This window comes from Suricata suricatta, chromosome 4, assembly GCF_006229205.1.
Source record: "Suricata suricatta isolate VVHF042 chromosome 4, meerkat_22Aug2017_6uvM2_HiC, whole genome shotgun sequence".
Lineage (NCBI taxonomy): Eukaryota > Metazoa > Chordata > Mammalia > Carnivora > Herpestidae > Suricata > Suricata suricatta.
The window spans coordinates 127,853,310-127,869,963 of NC_043703.1; the positions used below are offsets into that span (position 1 = coordinate 127,853,310).

General features: G+C 43.9%; 1 protein-coding gene across 1 annotated transcript in view; it reads left to right on the forward strand.

Moving 5' to 3' along the window:
* Positions 1 to 15,972, forward strand: part of RPIA (ribose 5-phosphate isomerase A) — a 34,039-nt gene extending 18,067 nt beyond the window's left edge. The window contains exons 4-9 of the mRNA XM_029937763.1: positions 3,467 to 3,526; positions 5,780 to 5,844; positions 7,182 to 7,250; positions 7,967 to 8,108; positions 9,862 to 9,961; positions 15,653 to 15,972. Of these exons, the coding sequence (XP_029793623.1) occupies positions 3,467 to 3,526; positions 5,780 to 5,844; positions 7,182 to 7,250; positions 7,967 to 8,108; positions 9,862 to 9,961; positions 15,653 to 15,750 (534 nt within the window). The 3' untranslated portion in view covers positions 15,751 to 15,972. The remainder of the gene's footprint in view (positions 1 to 3,466; positions 3,527 to 5,779; positions 5,845 to 7,181; positions 7,251 to 7,966; positions 8,109 to 9,861; positions 9,962 to 15,652) is intronic.
* The last annotated feature ends 682 nt before the right edge of the window (positions 15,973 to 16,654 follow it).

The window sequence follows — 16,654 nt, forward strand, 5'->3', positions numbered from 1 at the left end:
ACAACTAAGACCTCCTTATGGAACAGTAGCACTGTCCAGTGGGGCAAGCAGTCTTTGAGCTTAGGAAATGTTAAATTAAAATGATATATTTGTACAGGACTTTTTCCTTAGGAATTCTGCTAGACCAGTTTCCTGACATTCAGTTTTTATGTTATATATCTACACGCAGTTTAGTATTATTTCTAAAGTACGTAAGATTAATAGGAAATTATTGTACATCACACAATTATATTTGCATGGTAGACTATCACATTGAACTCTGTGCAGTTTGTATCATTTTTCCAACACCATCTGTATTCAGTATCTGTTGCGATGGAACCAGTTACCCTTAAATTTAGCAGCTTAAAACAACAAACATGTATTATCTCAGAGTTGCCAGGGGTCAGGAACCCGCAGTGGTTAAGCTTGGCGGTTCTGGCTTCGGTCTCCCATGAGGGTACAGTTTAGCTGTTGGCAGGGCTGCGGTCATCTCGAGACTCGGCTGTGCGTCCAGGCTCTGTCACGGCGGTGTTGCAGGCCTTCATTCTTCACAGGCTGTTTGGTAGAGCCTCTGTTAGCGTCTCCAGGACACAGCAACTTTTCCCCCTGCTGTGTGTGATAAGAGAGGGGGCAGGGGGAGGAGGGAGGGATCTTGCTAGAGCGTGCCACCCTCTTCAGCATTCTTTATAAACTAATCTCCGCAGTATATTGAAGTATCTTGCATCGCCTCTGCTGTGTACCATTGGTCACTCAGACCAACCCTGGGACTTTGTGGGCAGGGCTTAACCAAAGGCATGCAGACCAAGAGGTGGGGATGATTATCTTAGAGGCTACTTTCCAGACTTTTCTATTAATTGTTCTTGCAGCTTCAGGGTCTGGAATTAGGGTGGTTTCTCCCGCGCTACCTTTGAAGAAATCTAGGAACTGAGAAATAATTCTGCAATAACATTTTTATTGTTTTCTCCCTTCATTATGTATTTATTCAGAGAGAGAGAGCAAGAGAAGAGAGCAGGGGAGGGACAGAGAGAGAGAGAGAGAGAGAGAGAGAGAGAGAATCTCAAGAATTCTCTTGCCAGGCTCGAACTCACAAATCGCAAGATCATGACCTGGGCTGAAACCCGAGTCAGACATTTAACTGACTAAGCCACCCAGGCGCCCCAGAATCATGGGGTTATTTTTGTTTTGAATTTGTTATTTTCAGTTAGTATTTTATTTTAGCCTTTTATGTGGAAATTTTCACACTTCAAAAAGGATAAAGAACCACATAATGAACTTTCACATACCCATTACCCAGTTTTAATAATCACCAATTCATGGCTAGGTTTTTTTTTTGTTGGTTTTTTTTTTTATCTGAACCCCATTCTTCTCTACCTTGACTATTTTTTTAAGTTTATTTTTGAAAGAGAGAAAGAAAGTGGTGTGTGCGCATGCAGGCAGAACAGGGGCAGAGCGAAGGGGCGAGAGAGAATCCTAAACAGGTTCCCCTCCTGTCAGCGTAGACCCAGTGCAGGGCTCGATCCCATGAACCATGAGATCATAACCTGGGCCAAAATCAAGAATTAGACGCTCAACCAACTAAGCCACCCAGGCGCTCCTACCTTGATTATTTTGAAATAAATCTCAGTTATAGTATAATTTCATTATAAGTATTTCATTATGTCTCTTTGGAAAATAGGCTTTTAAACATCTCAGTAATATTAAAAAATTTAATAATAATCTTTGGTAACATAAAATAACCTTTAGGGTTTAAATTTCTCCTTATTTGTCTTAATGTTTAAGACATATTTTTTTATAGTTTGTTTGATTAAGACCCCAACAAGAACCATATGTTGCAAGTTCCAGGATCTTTTTGGTTTGACTCTTAGGATTTTGGATTTGAAGATTGACATTGGTCATTTCATCCATCCCAAGAAAACTTGCCAATGGTCATGTGTTCGGTTTATTTAAGATTAGAGTTGAGACCTTCTGAGTCTTAATCTCAGGTGTTTTTCATTTTAAACAAAAAATTTTCAAGACATGCCTTTGGAAGAAAACTTTTTATCCTTTGGTCCCTTTTCTTATGGTAAACAAGGACATGAATACAGATCTCTATCACTTGGAATTGGGTGGTCAAACTCGAAGATTCAAGGTGTATTTATTCCAGCTGTGAATCCCACCCAGGGCCATGTGGTAGCAGTAATCACTGCTCTTTTTATTTTATTTTATTTTATTTATTTATTTATTTATTTATTTATTTATTTTGTCAGCCTCTTTGAAAGGTTAATATGGGGTGTGCCTAGAAATTAAATCTCAGGTCTTTCCCAGTGTGGTGTTCTCCATTTGCTGAGCTTTTCACTTAGCCGTTCTGGATATCCTGCCTTTAATACACTCTGCAGAGTGTGTATATTTTTTTGCTTATTTTTTAAATTTTTAAACATTTTTAAGTTTATTTATTTTGAGAGAGAGCGCACACACATGTGCATGCAAGTGGGTATGGGGTGGAGAGAGAGAATCCCAAGCGGGGCGACAGCCCAACACGGGGATTGATCCCAGTAACTGTGAGATTGTGACGTGAGCCGCAGTCAAGAGTCGAATGTTTAACTGACTGAGGTACTCAAACACCCCTTTTGTTTATTTTTATTCAACATTATAGCCTGGAAATCACTCTATCCATTCAGTTCTTATTTTAGGAAGTTGTTTTTTTTTTTTTTTTTAAATACTGTATGGTAATACAGTTTAGGTAATACAGTTTATGGTAATAAACTTTAGGAGTCCATGTCATTGTCTTTTTTTAAATTTCTTTTTATTTTAGAGAGAGTGTTAGTGGGGTAGGGGGTAGGGGGCAGGGGTAGGGGGGAGAGAGAGAGAATGAATGAATGAATATCTTAGCAGGATCCATGCTCAGCAGAGCCACATGTGGGGCTTGATCCCATGACCCTGGGATCATGACTTGAACTGAAATCAAGAGTTGGATGCTCAACTGACTAAGCCACCCAGGGGCTCCCATAGCATTGTCTTTTTTTTTTTAATGTTTTATTTATTTTTGATACAGAGAGAGACCGAGCATGAAAGGGGGAGGGGCAGAGAGAGAAGGAGACACAGAATCTTAAGACAGGCTCCAGGCTCTGAGCTGGCTGTCAGCACAGAGCCCGACGTGGGGCTTGAACCCATGAATGTGCGATCTGACCTGAGCCGTAGTTGGAGGCTTAACGGACTGAGCCACCCAGGCGCCCCAGCATTGTCTTAAATAGCAGGTCACAGAGGAGGAATCTTAGCCTGGCACTGGGGATCTTCATTATATGCTATTTGCCGCCTTCTGGCTCCTAGGTTGAGCTAGCCTACTTTTGCCATTCATAGAGTATCTCTCCTACTCTTAATGGGTCCAGTTGGATTTGGGAGAGAGCCTTGGTTAGGACTGTGTCTGACACTTAAATCCAAAAGAATGCTGAGAATCTTTGCCACGTGCTCAGAGTAAATGATCATGGGTGCTTCTTCTTGTCCTCTGTAGGCCCGCCAGCTCATCTTGCAGTATGGCTTAACTCTCAGTGACCTGGACCGACACCCAGAGGTAAGAGAGTTGGGTTGCTTTGTCTTTCTGTCTTTTTTAAGGCTGTCACTTGCTCTTGGACTCCATGTCTGTTGAATCTTGGAGAAAGGTCAGTGAGTCATGCTAGATTTTCTCCTGGGATTTTGAATGTTTAATCTGGCTGAGGTCACGAGAGGAGAGGTTGTTAGTTTCCAGTACATTTCCTGTGGTTAACCCTGAGGGCTCAGTATGAGTATGGTGGATCCAGGGCTTCCTGTGGTCAGTGTACAGAAGTGTAAGAGTGAGCCGGCCTGTGGGGCTTACCACTCAGTGGAGACGAGAAATAATCTGAGGCGGCCATGGACATTTGAAAACAGATTACAGTTAGGAGTTACAGCAAAGCTGGGGAAACACACAGAGGAGACTGAAGTTGAGGAGGGTGACCAGCAGACTCACAGTTAGCATTTACTGAGCCTTTCCTGTATACTATGTATTGTGCTCAGTGCTAGGCCTGTATTAAACTACTTAATCTCTAGTAGTCTTGAGGGTGCATACCATCATTATCTCATTTTACAGATGTGAAAAAGGCACAGAGAGGACAAGCCATTTACCAAAACCACGCCTTCTGTAACTGGTAGAGAGCTTAAATATGAATTTGGATGCTTCTGGCTCTGAAGCAATGCTACCTGGAAGGGTTTTGTGGGGAGAAGTAAAGTTTAAGCAGAACTGTGAAGGTGAGGGGGTGGGGGCAGGAGAGAGCAATCCAGAGAGGAGTAGATGGGAACCATGGCCACGTGGCATATGTGGACAGTGCCCAGGCCGGCCGGGGTGGTAAGGACTGAGCAGGTGGAATGAGTTGGTGCACGGTGGGAGAGGTTGGATCGCAAGAGTAGGCAGCAAGAGGATGGCAGCTTGCAGACCGAACTGCAGAGTGGGCCTCTGGTCTACTATCCTGTGTCATCCCGGAACCTGTGGGCCTCAGTGGGGTTGGTAAGAACATGGGAAGGGTTTGTTGGGGGATTTCTGTGGGCAGAGCAGTCCACAGTGTACAGTCGTGTTCAGCGCTGTGAGGAAGGTGGTTTGGGCCGAAGGTGCGCCTGCAACTCCTACGAAGAAGGCAGCCTTCCAGGCCCTGGAGAGTTGCCATGGTGTAGCCTGGCCCTCAGACAGAGCAGGGAGAAGAGGCACAGTCCGTTTCTTCAGACAAAGGGCGGGAGCTGTGAAAGGACGGAAGCACGGTGACGCTGAAGCTTTGGACATTTCCCGCCTGTGCCAGGCCAGGCAACTTGAACTGATTTGTGCCCTGGGGTTTCTTTATACAGCTCCTTTAAATAACCAGGCTTAAGGCTCCTGCCCTGTCAGTGCAGAGTTAGTAGTGAAGAGAAACATATAGCTTCCTTGATTTTAAGTTTGGAAAGATAAATGAACCCATTTTGCCCCTGACTGCTCTTGGCATTGGTGGGGGCCGTTTCCTAACAGTGAGAGTGGACAAGCCCCGACAGGTGCTTTGGTGGGGTCGTAGTGGGGGTGCCTCAGAAAATTTCCAATTGCAGATCATGTCCAGTGTGTGTAACTGTTCATTGGGTTTTCTGTGTCTCCTTGAAACTGCTTTTCTTTTTGCCACATTAGTATGGAGACTTCTAAATCCGTGGTCCTCAGCCTTTTTTCCATTGTTCCCCTCCAGTGAAATTATAAGTTTTTTTTAAAGATGTTTATTTTTGAGAGAGAGAGACAGAATGCAAGCAGGGGAGGGACAGAGAGAGAAGGGAGACACAGAATCCAAAGCAGGCTCTGGGCTCTGAGTGGTCAGCATAGAACCCAACGTGGGCCTCCAACCCACGAACCCCGAGATCATGACGTGAGCCAAAGTTAGACACTTAACCGACTCACCGCCCATGTGTGCCCCCCTGCCCAGTGATATTTTAATGCCATAGACGTACTGTGTATCTTTTCTCTCTTGGGGGGGTGATGTCACCCATGTTGGGATTGTGTACTCTCAAATAATTCTAGCTAATCCACAGAGAAGCCCATCAGTAAGAAAAGGGAGTTAAAAGCTGGGTAAAAGCTGGACTTGAGTGTGGTTTCCAGGCCCCATATTTGTTTCCTGGTGACCCGAGTGGAGTAGCTTAACCTCTCAGAGCCTCAGTTTCTTGACTGGTTACATGGGAACAACTAAAAATGGCTACTAGGGCTGCGAAGGATCTGAGGGGTTATTGCATGTCCAAGCTTTGCACAGAGCCCCGCCTCCAAAGGCCCTTAGTAGTTTCTGTGTCTTTCCTCCCTTCCCCATTGCAGATTGACCTGGCAATTGATGGTGCTGATGAAGTAGATGCTGATCTCAATCTCATCAAGGGCGGTGGGTAAGTGCGGTGGGGACTTCCTTGCTGAAGAGTATCTGCCAGTTAATCCTTAGCAAAGCAGATTGGAAGACAGAATAACCAAATTGCCACCGTGACATGTGTGAGCTCGTCTTTGTACTAGAAGTGGACAGCCTTTGGCTGGAATCTGGGTCTCTCGGTGAGATTATTCATCCTAATGGATTCTCTGTATCTACAGTCTTCTGCTGATTCAAATTTTTAACATTTTATAAATTAAGCCAAGTATATTGTTGGGGCTAGATTATTAGGTTTGTGGGCAGGGGAGTGGGTAATCTGTGTTTTAAAGCTGCTCTTAATCTCTGTGAGCACTTGGTTATATATATATTCATTCATTTGGAAAGCATTTCTTGGGTGTTTTTTAAATTGAGAGAGTATGTGAGTGAGCACTAGTGAGGGAGGAGAGGGGAGGGGAGGGGGTCAGGATCCGAAGTGAGCTCTGTGGTGACAGCAGAGAGTCGGACACAGGGCTTGAACCGCCCACCCCAACCTTGAGATCATGACCTGAGCCAAAGTCAGACGCTCAACTGACTGAGCCACCCAGGCGCCCCTGGGTGTTTCTCCAATGCTGATTTGGGGGGTAGGAAATGGTGAATCAAAGAAGGTGAAGGCTTATTCCGCTGGTTCTTAGAATCGAGCAGATCATAAATTTAGAATTTCGCCGTCCTCTCTCTGCTTCATCGCCCCCAGCTGGCAGATAGTGGACAGGACAGGTGGTTCACAGCTTGTCCTTCTCAAGTTCTAGGCCCTTCCATTCATGGCGTGCTCAGATGACTTTTCCCTGAGCACAGATGCACCTTAGATGGGGCTGTGCCTGGCCTGACTGGGGGCCATTTCTCCCAGGCACGGGCTCATGTTTTCATCGTCTGTTTCGTAGCTCGGCCTGCCAAAACACAGTGCCACAGACTGGGTGCCTTCACCAAACATTTCTCAACAGCTCCGGAGACTCTGGCATGCTGTGGGCTGCCTTGTCATGGTGCCCTCCCAGGGTGGAGAGAGAACAAGTGAGCTCTCTGGTGTCTCTTCTTACAAGGACACTAATCCTGGCAGACCCAGGGCCCCACCTTTATGACACATTTAACCATAATTACTTCCTTAGAGGCCCCTTCTTCCAAGCGCACGTTTGAGTTAGGGCTTCAGCATATGACATTTGAGAGGGACACAATTCTGTCCGTTGCACAGCATGATGGAGTGGGGGATCTTCCTTTAAGAACCGAAAATTGAGTTTCTCATTAAGTGGATTTGGTTTCCTGTATCTGACATTAGTTTTCAAATTGAGTTTGTGTCCTACCTTGTGTTCATTTGCCTCTTCCCGTCCCCAGAGGCTGCCTGACCCAGGAGAAAATTGTGGCTGGCTATGCCAGTCGCTTCATCGTGATTGCCGACTTCAGGTACATGGTTCAGTGTTCTGAGCTGTCCGCTGAGGAGGTAGACCAGACCCCAGGCCTCATCCCTATGTTATGAGGGAGGAAATAGAGAACTGGAGGGACTGTGTGACTTTCTGAGACTTGATGGCTAGGACTTAGGGCCATGTCTTGGATTTTGTTTTGTTTTCATGCTGAAGAGAGACACTGCTGTGTTATGTGTCCATTAGAAGGAGGAGGAAACAGCTTAGCAGCTTGTCACTCTTGTGACAGGAGCACGTCCTCATATTCCACTCATTTGATCCTGCAGGGAGCCTCAAAGGAAGGACGGGCCCTGCCCACGGGCAGTGACTCAGCATGCCCTGCTTCCTTTGGGCTCACGTGTGACTTGTGTTATGTATCCTGTTTGACCAGGCTCAGATCCTCTTTCAAGGAATCTGATAAAAGGTGCTTATGCTGAGCATGTTGATAAAAAGAAAATTGTGTGTACTTAAAAGATATTATAGCTTTAGAGAATAACAAACACCTGTATAATCACAAGCCAGTCATATTCAGTTTTAACATTTTCGTTGTATTTATTTCAAATACCTCATTTCTTAAATAGTAAACTACAGCCAGTGTACTTGAAGCCCTGTGTTCTTGTCTGTGCTCATGTCTCTTGCCTTCTCACTATGTCTGGATTAGGTATTATCTGTGTTGTTGAGCTTATTTATATTTATTGTATTTTTTGACTGACTTTTCAGAAAAGATTCAAAGAACCTTGGGGATCAGTGGCACAAGGGAATCCCCATTGAGGTCATCCCAATGGCCTACGTCCCAGTGAGCCGTGCTGTGACCCAGAAATTTGGGGGTGTGATTGAACTTCGGATGGCCGTCAACAAGGCAGTAAGTGGCCAGGGAGGTTTCTCAAGGGCATTCCAGGCTCTCAGCCTGGTGTCTTTTGCTTCAGTTCGGTCCTCTGTGCCTAGCCTGGGTAGCTAGCTTCTTTCTTTTTAATCAGGTTATTGGTTTATTTTAGAGTATTGGCTTTACTAGTGTCTGTATTCAAACCCCTGTAGAGAAGACTACAGTTACTGTGGTGCATATCCTCTGTACGGGTGGGGGATGGGTCTTTCTCTCTGTCCTTTGGGGTCTGGCAATCCTCAGGTGACCTGACCTTTGCACCTGTAGCCTGGACCACCATGATTAACTGTGGCTAAAAATGGGCTTTGGGAAGCCCCCCACACTGGGCAGGAAGTGTTTCAGGTTTCAAAGTGTCATTTTCTCTTTTTCCTCTTATTTCAGTCTCTTATTAAATGTGACAAGAATTTGAGTTTCTTGGGGGATATGAGCCCCTCCCTAGGAATATGCTGCAGAAACTTAGTGCAGAATGTTTCTCTTCAGCTTTGAAAGTACGCTGCATAGAACTGTTTTTTCTCTCTTACACTTAAATAACCAAACAAGCAAAACTAATAGCCCCCAAACCAATTGTAAATATTGACATAACTGTATAATAAAGTTTGAAAGATACAGAAATCATCTGTAATTCTACTGTAATGAATTTTTATATTGGTGTGGTTTTTTTCCCTGGTGTTTTGTGATGTTTATTTATTTTATTTTATTATTTTATTTTATTTTATTTTATTTATTTTTGAGAGACAGAGACAGTGCAAGCAGAGGAGGTCTGAGGGAGATTCAGAATCTGAAGCAGGCTCCAGGCTCTGAGCCAGCTGTCAGCATAGAGCCTGACATGGGGCGTGAACCCACAAACTGTGAGATCATGACCTGAGCCGAAGCCGGATGGTTAACCGACTGAGCCACCCAGGCGCCCCAATTGTGATGTTTAAAAATCAGCCGCTAGTCCTAGTGGTTGTGCAGAACTCTGAGTGTGGTTCCCTTTGTAGCTGAAGAGCCCGGAGGAAACTGTTGGAGGTCCTCTGTCACCGCTGCAGTGGTGGCCGACAAGAGCCCCAGCCTCCTGCCGTTGTGGGGCTCTTCACTGAACTCCCACCCCTCCTCCTCCAGTCGACCTGGAGGCCTGGTTTTCTTGCCTGTGACGAGTGCTCTGTCAACATTTGTGGTCCAGATGCCTTCTAGTGCCCAAAGCTGTGGAGGAATTTTGGATTAAGTAACTAAAATGACCCCCTGTTCTGAATAATAATAGTAATTCACTGTAGCCGCACTTTCTGTTTCATGGAGGAAGGTTTTATTAATTATAAGAGAAAGGGAATATACAGAATTAAACAATTACAGTAAACATAAAGAGAAGAGAAGGACAAAGAAGGGTTAATACATCAAGTTGGTAGTCAACAACATCCAACCTTCCAACATCCAGCCTTCTGGCTGGGGAGGCCTTGCAGCGAACAGCCCAGTTGGAGTCCCGATTTGAGGGTCCTGGGCAAAGCCTCCTCCCTCAGGTGAGGCTTCCAACTGACTGTTTCCCCCCAGGGCACTAGAGCTACCATCCGTGTGTGATTGTGGCTTTGGGAAGCCCCCACACCGGGGAGCAAGTATTTCAGGTTTCAAAGTGTCATTTTCTCTTTTTCCTCTTATTTCAGTCTTTTATTAAATGTGACAAGAATTTGAGTTTTTTCTCTTACCTGCCTGTCTCTGCCTACCTATGTTATATCCTTTGTAAACGTGGAAAATTACTTTCTAGGGTCCCGTGGTGACGGATAATGGAAATTTTATCCTGGACTGGAAGTTTGATCGAGTACACAAATGGGGTGAGGTGAACACAGCTATCAAAATGATCCCAGGTAATGTGAGTGGTGTTCATGAGCGTAGACACCCAAGCACTTTGTAACTGTCCCCCACCTCTGGCCATAGGAGGCACGAATGGTGTGGGGTTTTGTAAGGCTTGGTTAGAAGGAAGAATTTCCGTAGGAAAGTGGATGGACCTTGAGGGTGTCATGCTGAGCGAAGTAAGCCAGGCAGAGAAGGACGGAAACCATATGTTTGCACTCATAGGTCTAGCAGGAAAACAGGAGAGACCTAATGGGAGAACCAGAGGGAGCGGAGGAGGGAGAGTTGGGGAGAGAGAGGGATGCAAAACTTGAGAGACTATTGAATGCTGAGAATGAACTGAGAGTTGAAGGGGAAGGGGGAGGGGGGGAAAGAGGTGGTGGTGATGGTGGAGGGCACTTAAGGGGAAGAGCACTGGGTGTTATATGGAAAACAATTTGACAAAATATTATGAAAAAAAAAAAAAGAAAGAAGAATTTCCTTTGTACCATGCTTGGTGTTTCTGACTTCATGGCCTTTGCTCCTCTCTGGCCCTCCCCAAATAGTTCTTGCCTACCTTACAGCTTTGTTGGTTGTGCATTTCACAATCCCCAGTTGGGATAGTTTTGGAGCTGATGGAGTGTCAGAGGGAGGTTGGCTTGAAATAGGCAGACCCTCTCTGGAGAGAGCCTTCCCTTCCAGAAGCTTAACTGTAGCCTCTTTGGTTTTGTTGATTCTCTTCTTAAGCAGTGGGGAAAATGACTCCATTCACCCATACTCCTTAGTTACGGACCACAGGCCAGGTGCTGTGCTGCATGTTACAGGGAATGCTCCCATTTCTAGAACATGAGTCTTTCTCAAGGAAAGTTCACGTATACGTGGGGAAAAACTGTGTAGAAGCCATGTCTACAGACAGAATGTGCTACGTTTGCTAGAGAAATACCAAGAGTCTAGAGTGCACATAGGTTGATTCCTTTGGAGAGTGTGGGAAAGTTCTGTGGAAGAGAGGTGGGTTTTGACGTCTTCCTTAGCAGTGTAGTGTAATCTAGACACTGCACGAAGTGTTTACAAATCCTCCAGTTGGCTGAGATAATTGGAGAGGAGGACAGGGATCAGGGAGGGTTTAGTGACTTGCCCAAGGGCTGCAGGGGCAAGAGGGGGGCCCTGGGTTGTTTACCTCTAGACCCTGAACCTTTAGTCATTACTTCCTCAAGTGCCAGATTGAGGAGGGGTGTCTGTGACATGAACACTGACATTGGAGAGCCTCTAATGCTTGTAGCTGGGATCTGGGGCCCTGGGTAAGGCCGGGGGGGTGGGGGGGGCTGTGTGGAAGGGAGTCCTGTCCCCAGGCCAGTGGAAGTAATGAAGGCCCCTGCGAGGGGACCAGATGGAGGAAGCAGATGTGAGAAACATCAGTCATATAGTACTGAGAGACTAAGATTCTGACAGGGAATATTTCATGGCATAGGATGTTTTGGGACCGGAACTAGCTAATGGGGCAGGTAAGGTCAGTTTAGCAGATTGTAGTGACTAGGATTAGATCCAGGAGCAGGCTGCCTGGATCAGGTTTCTAATCCAGTCTCACTCTGTCATTGTGACCTTTGTGCAGTTAGTTAAAGTCTCTGTGACTCTTCTTCCTCTGTAAAAGTAGCTAATGTTAGTGCTTACTTCATAGGATTGTTAAATTAAATGAGTTAAATGGTGCCTAGCAGATAAGGGAGTGTTTGTTGAATGAATAAATCCCCAGGAAGAAAGGATAGTACTGTCACCATTAATTAAACATCCTAGGTTCTAAGTTATCCATGCTATTTAGAAATGAAAATGGTGTGAATAAAAGCTATGTAATAAAGAGCTAATTATTTTTACTTTACAAAGTCTGCTGTTTTAGATTTTGACTGACAGTCTTTGAGCAGAGTTATCAAGCAAAAAAGATGAGTTGAATTGTGCTTCTTCTCACTTAGTGTTCTCATTTAATGGGAGAAGTAATGATCCAAGAGAGCTAGAGGATGATGCAGATAAGCCCAGGGGCCGGTGTAGGAAGCCACTCACCAGTGTGGGCACTGTTCCTGCAGGTGCATTTCTTGCAGTGCCCACTAGGGAGCTCTGTTTCTCCTGCTCAGACCTTTTTCGACTTACTGAGACATGGAGCTGTCATTCGTGAGGAAGTGTCTCCTGTATTTGCCCTCTGCGTCATTAAGTAGAAGCTACAGCACAGAGAGGTTCAGAATCTTAGTAGAAACTTAAACCAAAGAAAATGAGAAAAGAAAGGCTAGATGTTAAATCATTCAGTACGATGCCACCAGGAGCATCCATGTGGCTTGTTGCCTCCTTGTTTTCTCTTCTCTCCCTCCTTTGGTCTGTTAGGATACTTACTGCTGAACCAAAACCCAGGGAAGGGAAGAGGGCAGGTTTCCCTGTCTGTCCCTCCCGCCCTGCCCTTGCCCTTGTACATGTGTGTGTGTGTGAGGACACCTGGAGGACAGCTGACTGGTGCTTGGCTGGTCACTCCGTCCGTTGGATGTTCCATTGGGTCCCACCCAGAGCACAGAGCTCTGTAGAAGGGCCAAAGCTCATGGGCACTTGCCCCTGTGCTCACAGTGAGCCACCTCTGCCCTTTTTGCCATTGGGGCGTGATCAGTAACCTGAACAAGGGTGCTGTGAGATCAGAACCTTCAACTCCTGTCATTCATCTCTACTCTTTCTTTGAAGCCTTTTTTGAACCTGGTTTGTCTTTCTCTTGGATCAGGAGGAAGCTGTCACCTTATATTACAGAATTGTTGGGTCTTAACTTGGCCACTTTGTTTCCTTTGGGCGGCTTCAGGGGTGTTGGTGCAGTGCTATGCCAGCGACCTCTAGGTGTCAGAAACTTATCTGCTTGGTGGCTTGTCATCACTGATAGAGAAGATTTTGTTTGTTCATGTATTGGGGGCCCTCTTGCGAAGTTTTAATTTTAAAATTCGTTTTAATTTACATTGTTCAACATTACAAGAGTAAACAGTGAAAAGTCCCTTCATTCTTTCCCTCCATCTTTTCCTGTCTTAGATGGTGCTAAATTACCCTCCGTGGATCGCACCAATTTACCCTTCTAATGATTTTCCCTACACACTCATTCATCAAACTTTATTTTCCTGATAGTTGAACAGTAGTATCTCATTGTGGTGTGTGTGTATACATGTAAATGTTTTTGGTAAAGTAGCATACATTTAATTTGCATTACGGAATAGTTTTCCATTGTATTTACGCCTGTGAAAAAAAGTGTTTGTATAGCGATTCTATTCTTGATAAGCATTCAGGTGTTCCCGGTTTTAGGCTATTAGAAAAAGCACTGCTGTGAACATTCTCATACATGTCTTTTGATGACCGTATGTGTGTCTAAAAATTGCACATATACCTAGGAGTAGACTTGCTGGATTGTTAGGTATGATTATGTTTGGCATTAGAAGATGTACTAACAGATGTTTTCCAAAATGATTTTGCCAATTTCCCCCCACTGTGAGTGGAATTGTCTCTGCATTCTATTCAAATTTCATTTCTGTTCATTCTGGTGAGTATTTGCATTCTCTTGACTGATTAATTAGTTTGAGCATCACTTTTTTATGTCCATTGGCCATTTTTATAGATTCCTTCGTAATGTACCTCTTTAAGTCTTTTGCCCATTTTTCTACTAGGTTGTCTTATTGATTGGGAGAGTTGTTTATATATTTTGATGCGGGTCTTTTGTTGGATATATACATTGCAAGCGTCTCCTTGAACTCTGAGGGAGACTTCTAAGGCTGACAGTGTGACGGAAAATAACTGGGAGTGCAAGTAGCCAAAGCAGCATTGAGAAAGAAGAGCAGGGCTGCAGGTGTTCCAGATTTCAAGCTATATTACAAAGCTGTAGTAATCAAACGGTATGGTTCTGTGACAAAAATAGACACATCAGTCAGTGGAACAGAATAGAAAGTCTAGAAATAAACCCACACATCTATGATCGGTTAACTTTAACCTATGACCAAGGAGGCAAGAATGTACAATGGGAGAAAGACAGTCTCTTTAGTAAATGGCGTTGGGAAAACTGGGCAGCTACATGCAAAAGAATGAAACTGGATCACTTTCTTCTACCATACACAAAAACAAACTCAATGTATTAAGGACCTAAATGTGAGACCTAAAGCCATAAAACTCCTTAAAGAAAATATAGGCAGTAATCTCTTGGACATTGGCTTTAGCAACATTGTTTCTGGATCTTTCTCCCCAGGCAAGGGAAGGAAAAGCAAAAAATAAACTATTGGGACAACATCAAACTGAAAAGCTTTTGTACAGCAAAAGAAACCATCAGCAAAATGAGAAGGCAGCTTACTTAATTGGAGAACGTATTTGCAAAGGATATATCCAGTAAGGAGTTAATATCCAAAATATATAAGGGAGAACTCAACACAAAACACTAATAATCTGGTTATAACTGGGCAGAAGATCTGAATAGACATTTTCCCAAAGAAGACCTACAGATGGCTAACAATCACCATAAACAGATGCTCAACATCACTCACCGTCACAGAAATGCTGATCAAAACTACAAAGAGATATCACTTTACACCTGTGATGGCTAGAATCAAAAAGATAAGAAATAACAAATGTAAAAAACCCCAAATGTTGGCGAGGCTGTGGAGAAAAGGGAGCCTTATGCTCTATTGGTGGGGATGTAAATTAGTGCAGCCATTATGGAAAACAATATGGAGGTTCCTCAAAATATTAAAAATAGAAGTATTACATGATCTGGTAATTCCACTACTGGGTATTTATCCAAAGGAAATGAAAACACTGATTTGAAAAGATATAGCACCCATGTTTATTGCAGCATTATTTACAGTAGCCAAGATACGGGAGCAACCTAAGTGTCCGCTGAGAGATGAATGGATAAAGATTTGGTGTTTATGTACAATGGAATGTTACTCAACCATAAAAAAGAAAGATTTTGCCATTTGCAACAGTGTGGATGGGCCTAGAAGTATTAAGCTAAGTGAAATAAGTCCTAGAAAGACAAATACCATATGATTTCAGTTACATGTAGGATCTATAAAACAACACAAATGAACAGGAAAAAAACCACAGAAATGGACCAGTGGTTGCCAGAGGGGGAGAGGAGTATAGGCAAAATAGGTGAAGGGGATTAAGAGGTCATGGGAGGAAAAATATAGGCTAGGAAATACAGTCAATAATATTGTAATAACTTTATATGGTGACGGATGGAAGCTGCATTTAACCGTGATGAACATTGTGTAATGTACAGAATTGCTGAATCACAATATTGTGTGCCTGAAACTAATCTAGCAACTATACTGCAATTAAAAAATAATAACTGGGAGTGGAGATTACTTAGAGTAGTCAATGGAAGGCCCCTCTGAAGAGAAGACTTGTCATTTGGTATCTGAAGGACAAGAGAGGAACCACCCCCTTGAAGTGCTCAAAGATGACTAGTCTAGCACACAGTAGCATGAACAAAGGCCCTGAGGCAGCTCAAAAGTTGGCACGTTGGATATAGAAAGCTGGCAGGGGAGAAAGGATTGTAAGAAGAAATAAAAATGATGAGAATCTCTTTTCATTGTCTGGGAAAGGAAAAACCTCAGACCTGTCGGTTGTCCAGTGCTGCTCATGGTAGTTGCTTCTACTGACCCTATGATCCCTGACTCTTCCTGCTTTGGGAAGCTGAAACTTAATGCCCGCTTTCCTCCTTCATCCTGCAGGCGTGGTGGACACAGGCCTTTTCATCAACATGGCCGAGAGAGTCTACTTTGGAATGCAGGACGGCTCAGTGAACATGAGGGAGAAGCCTTTCTGTTGACCGCGCAGGAGCGAAGTGTGTTCACCTTGAGACCCAGCCCAAGGCTGAGGTAGACACGCCTCTCCAGGAGCCTTTGCCTTAATGTCTCTGCGCCAGATAGACCGCTGGCAGGGTGGGGGTGGGGGTGAAACCTAGTCTCCTGAAGTATTGTTATTTAATGTCTTTTTAAAAAGAGAAATATAAACATATATATTTTTACTATTAAAAATACTGTTTTTTTAATAACGTAGAACTTGATTTCATGTTTTATATGAAACATTTACCAAAAAAAAAATTAAGAAAAAAAAAGGGAACTGTCTTTTAAACTTTTAACTTGAGTCTGCTGGTTAAGTTTCTGAATGTTGGGTTTGCCGAGAAATGTAAATCAAAACTTTTCTTTAAACTGGTGGAATGAAGGGCCCAGCCAGCAGTGATTCCCTGATGCCTTACTGGAAACATTAGAGTTTACTTTTCTACCACACTGTCTTGTCTTTAGTTTTTGTTGTGACCATGTACAACACGTAGGGGAGGTTTACACAAGTCTGGCGAGTGGAGCAGTGTGGTGTATAGTGACTCAGAGCATAAACTGTCAGGGAGAAAATGTGGTTCTTTTGCTAAGATCCGGGGGTTCTTTCAGACCCCTGTTGTGGGAAGCAATTGGCCAGGAATAGTTGCCAGTACTGCCAAAGCACTGCTGTGAAATGTGAAATACTTTTAAGTAATTATCTTTTTGTTACTGTTTTTGTTCCTTTATTGTTACCTGCGTGGGGCTTCAGAAGCTGTCCTCTCCTCTTACTGTTGAGGGTTGAAATAAAACAGTATGGTGCCATTTTGACTCTTTGTCTTTACTATTTAAAATAGAGCTCAATTTTGCTCACCAGTTTACATTGGATTTTTGAAAGGGGGTGGAATTTACTCGAGAAAT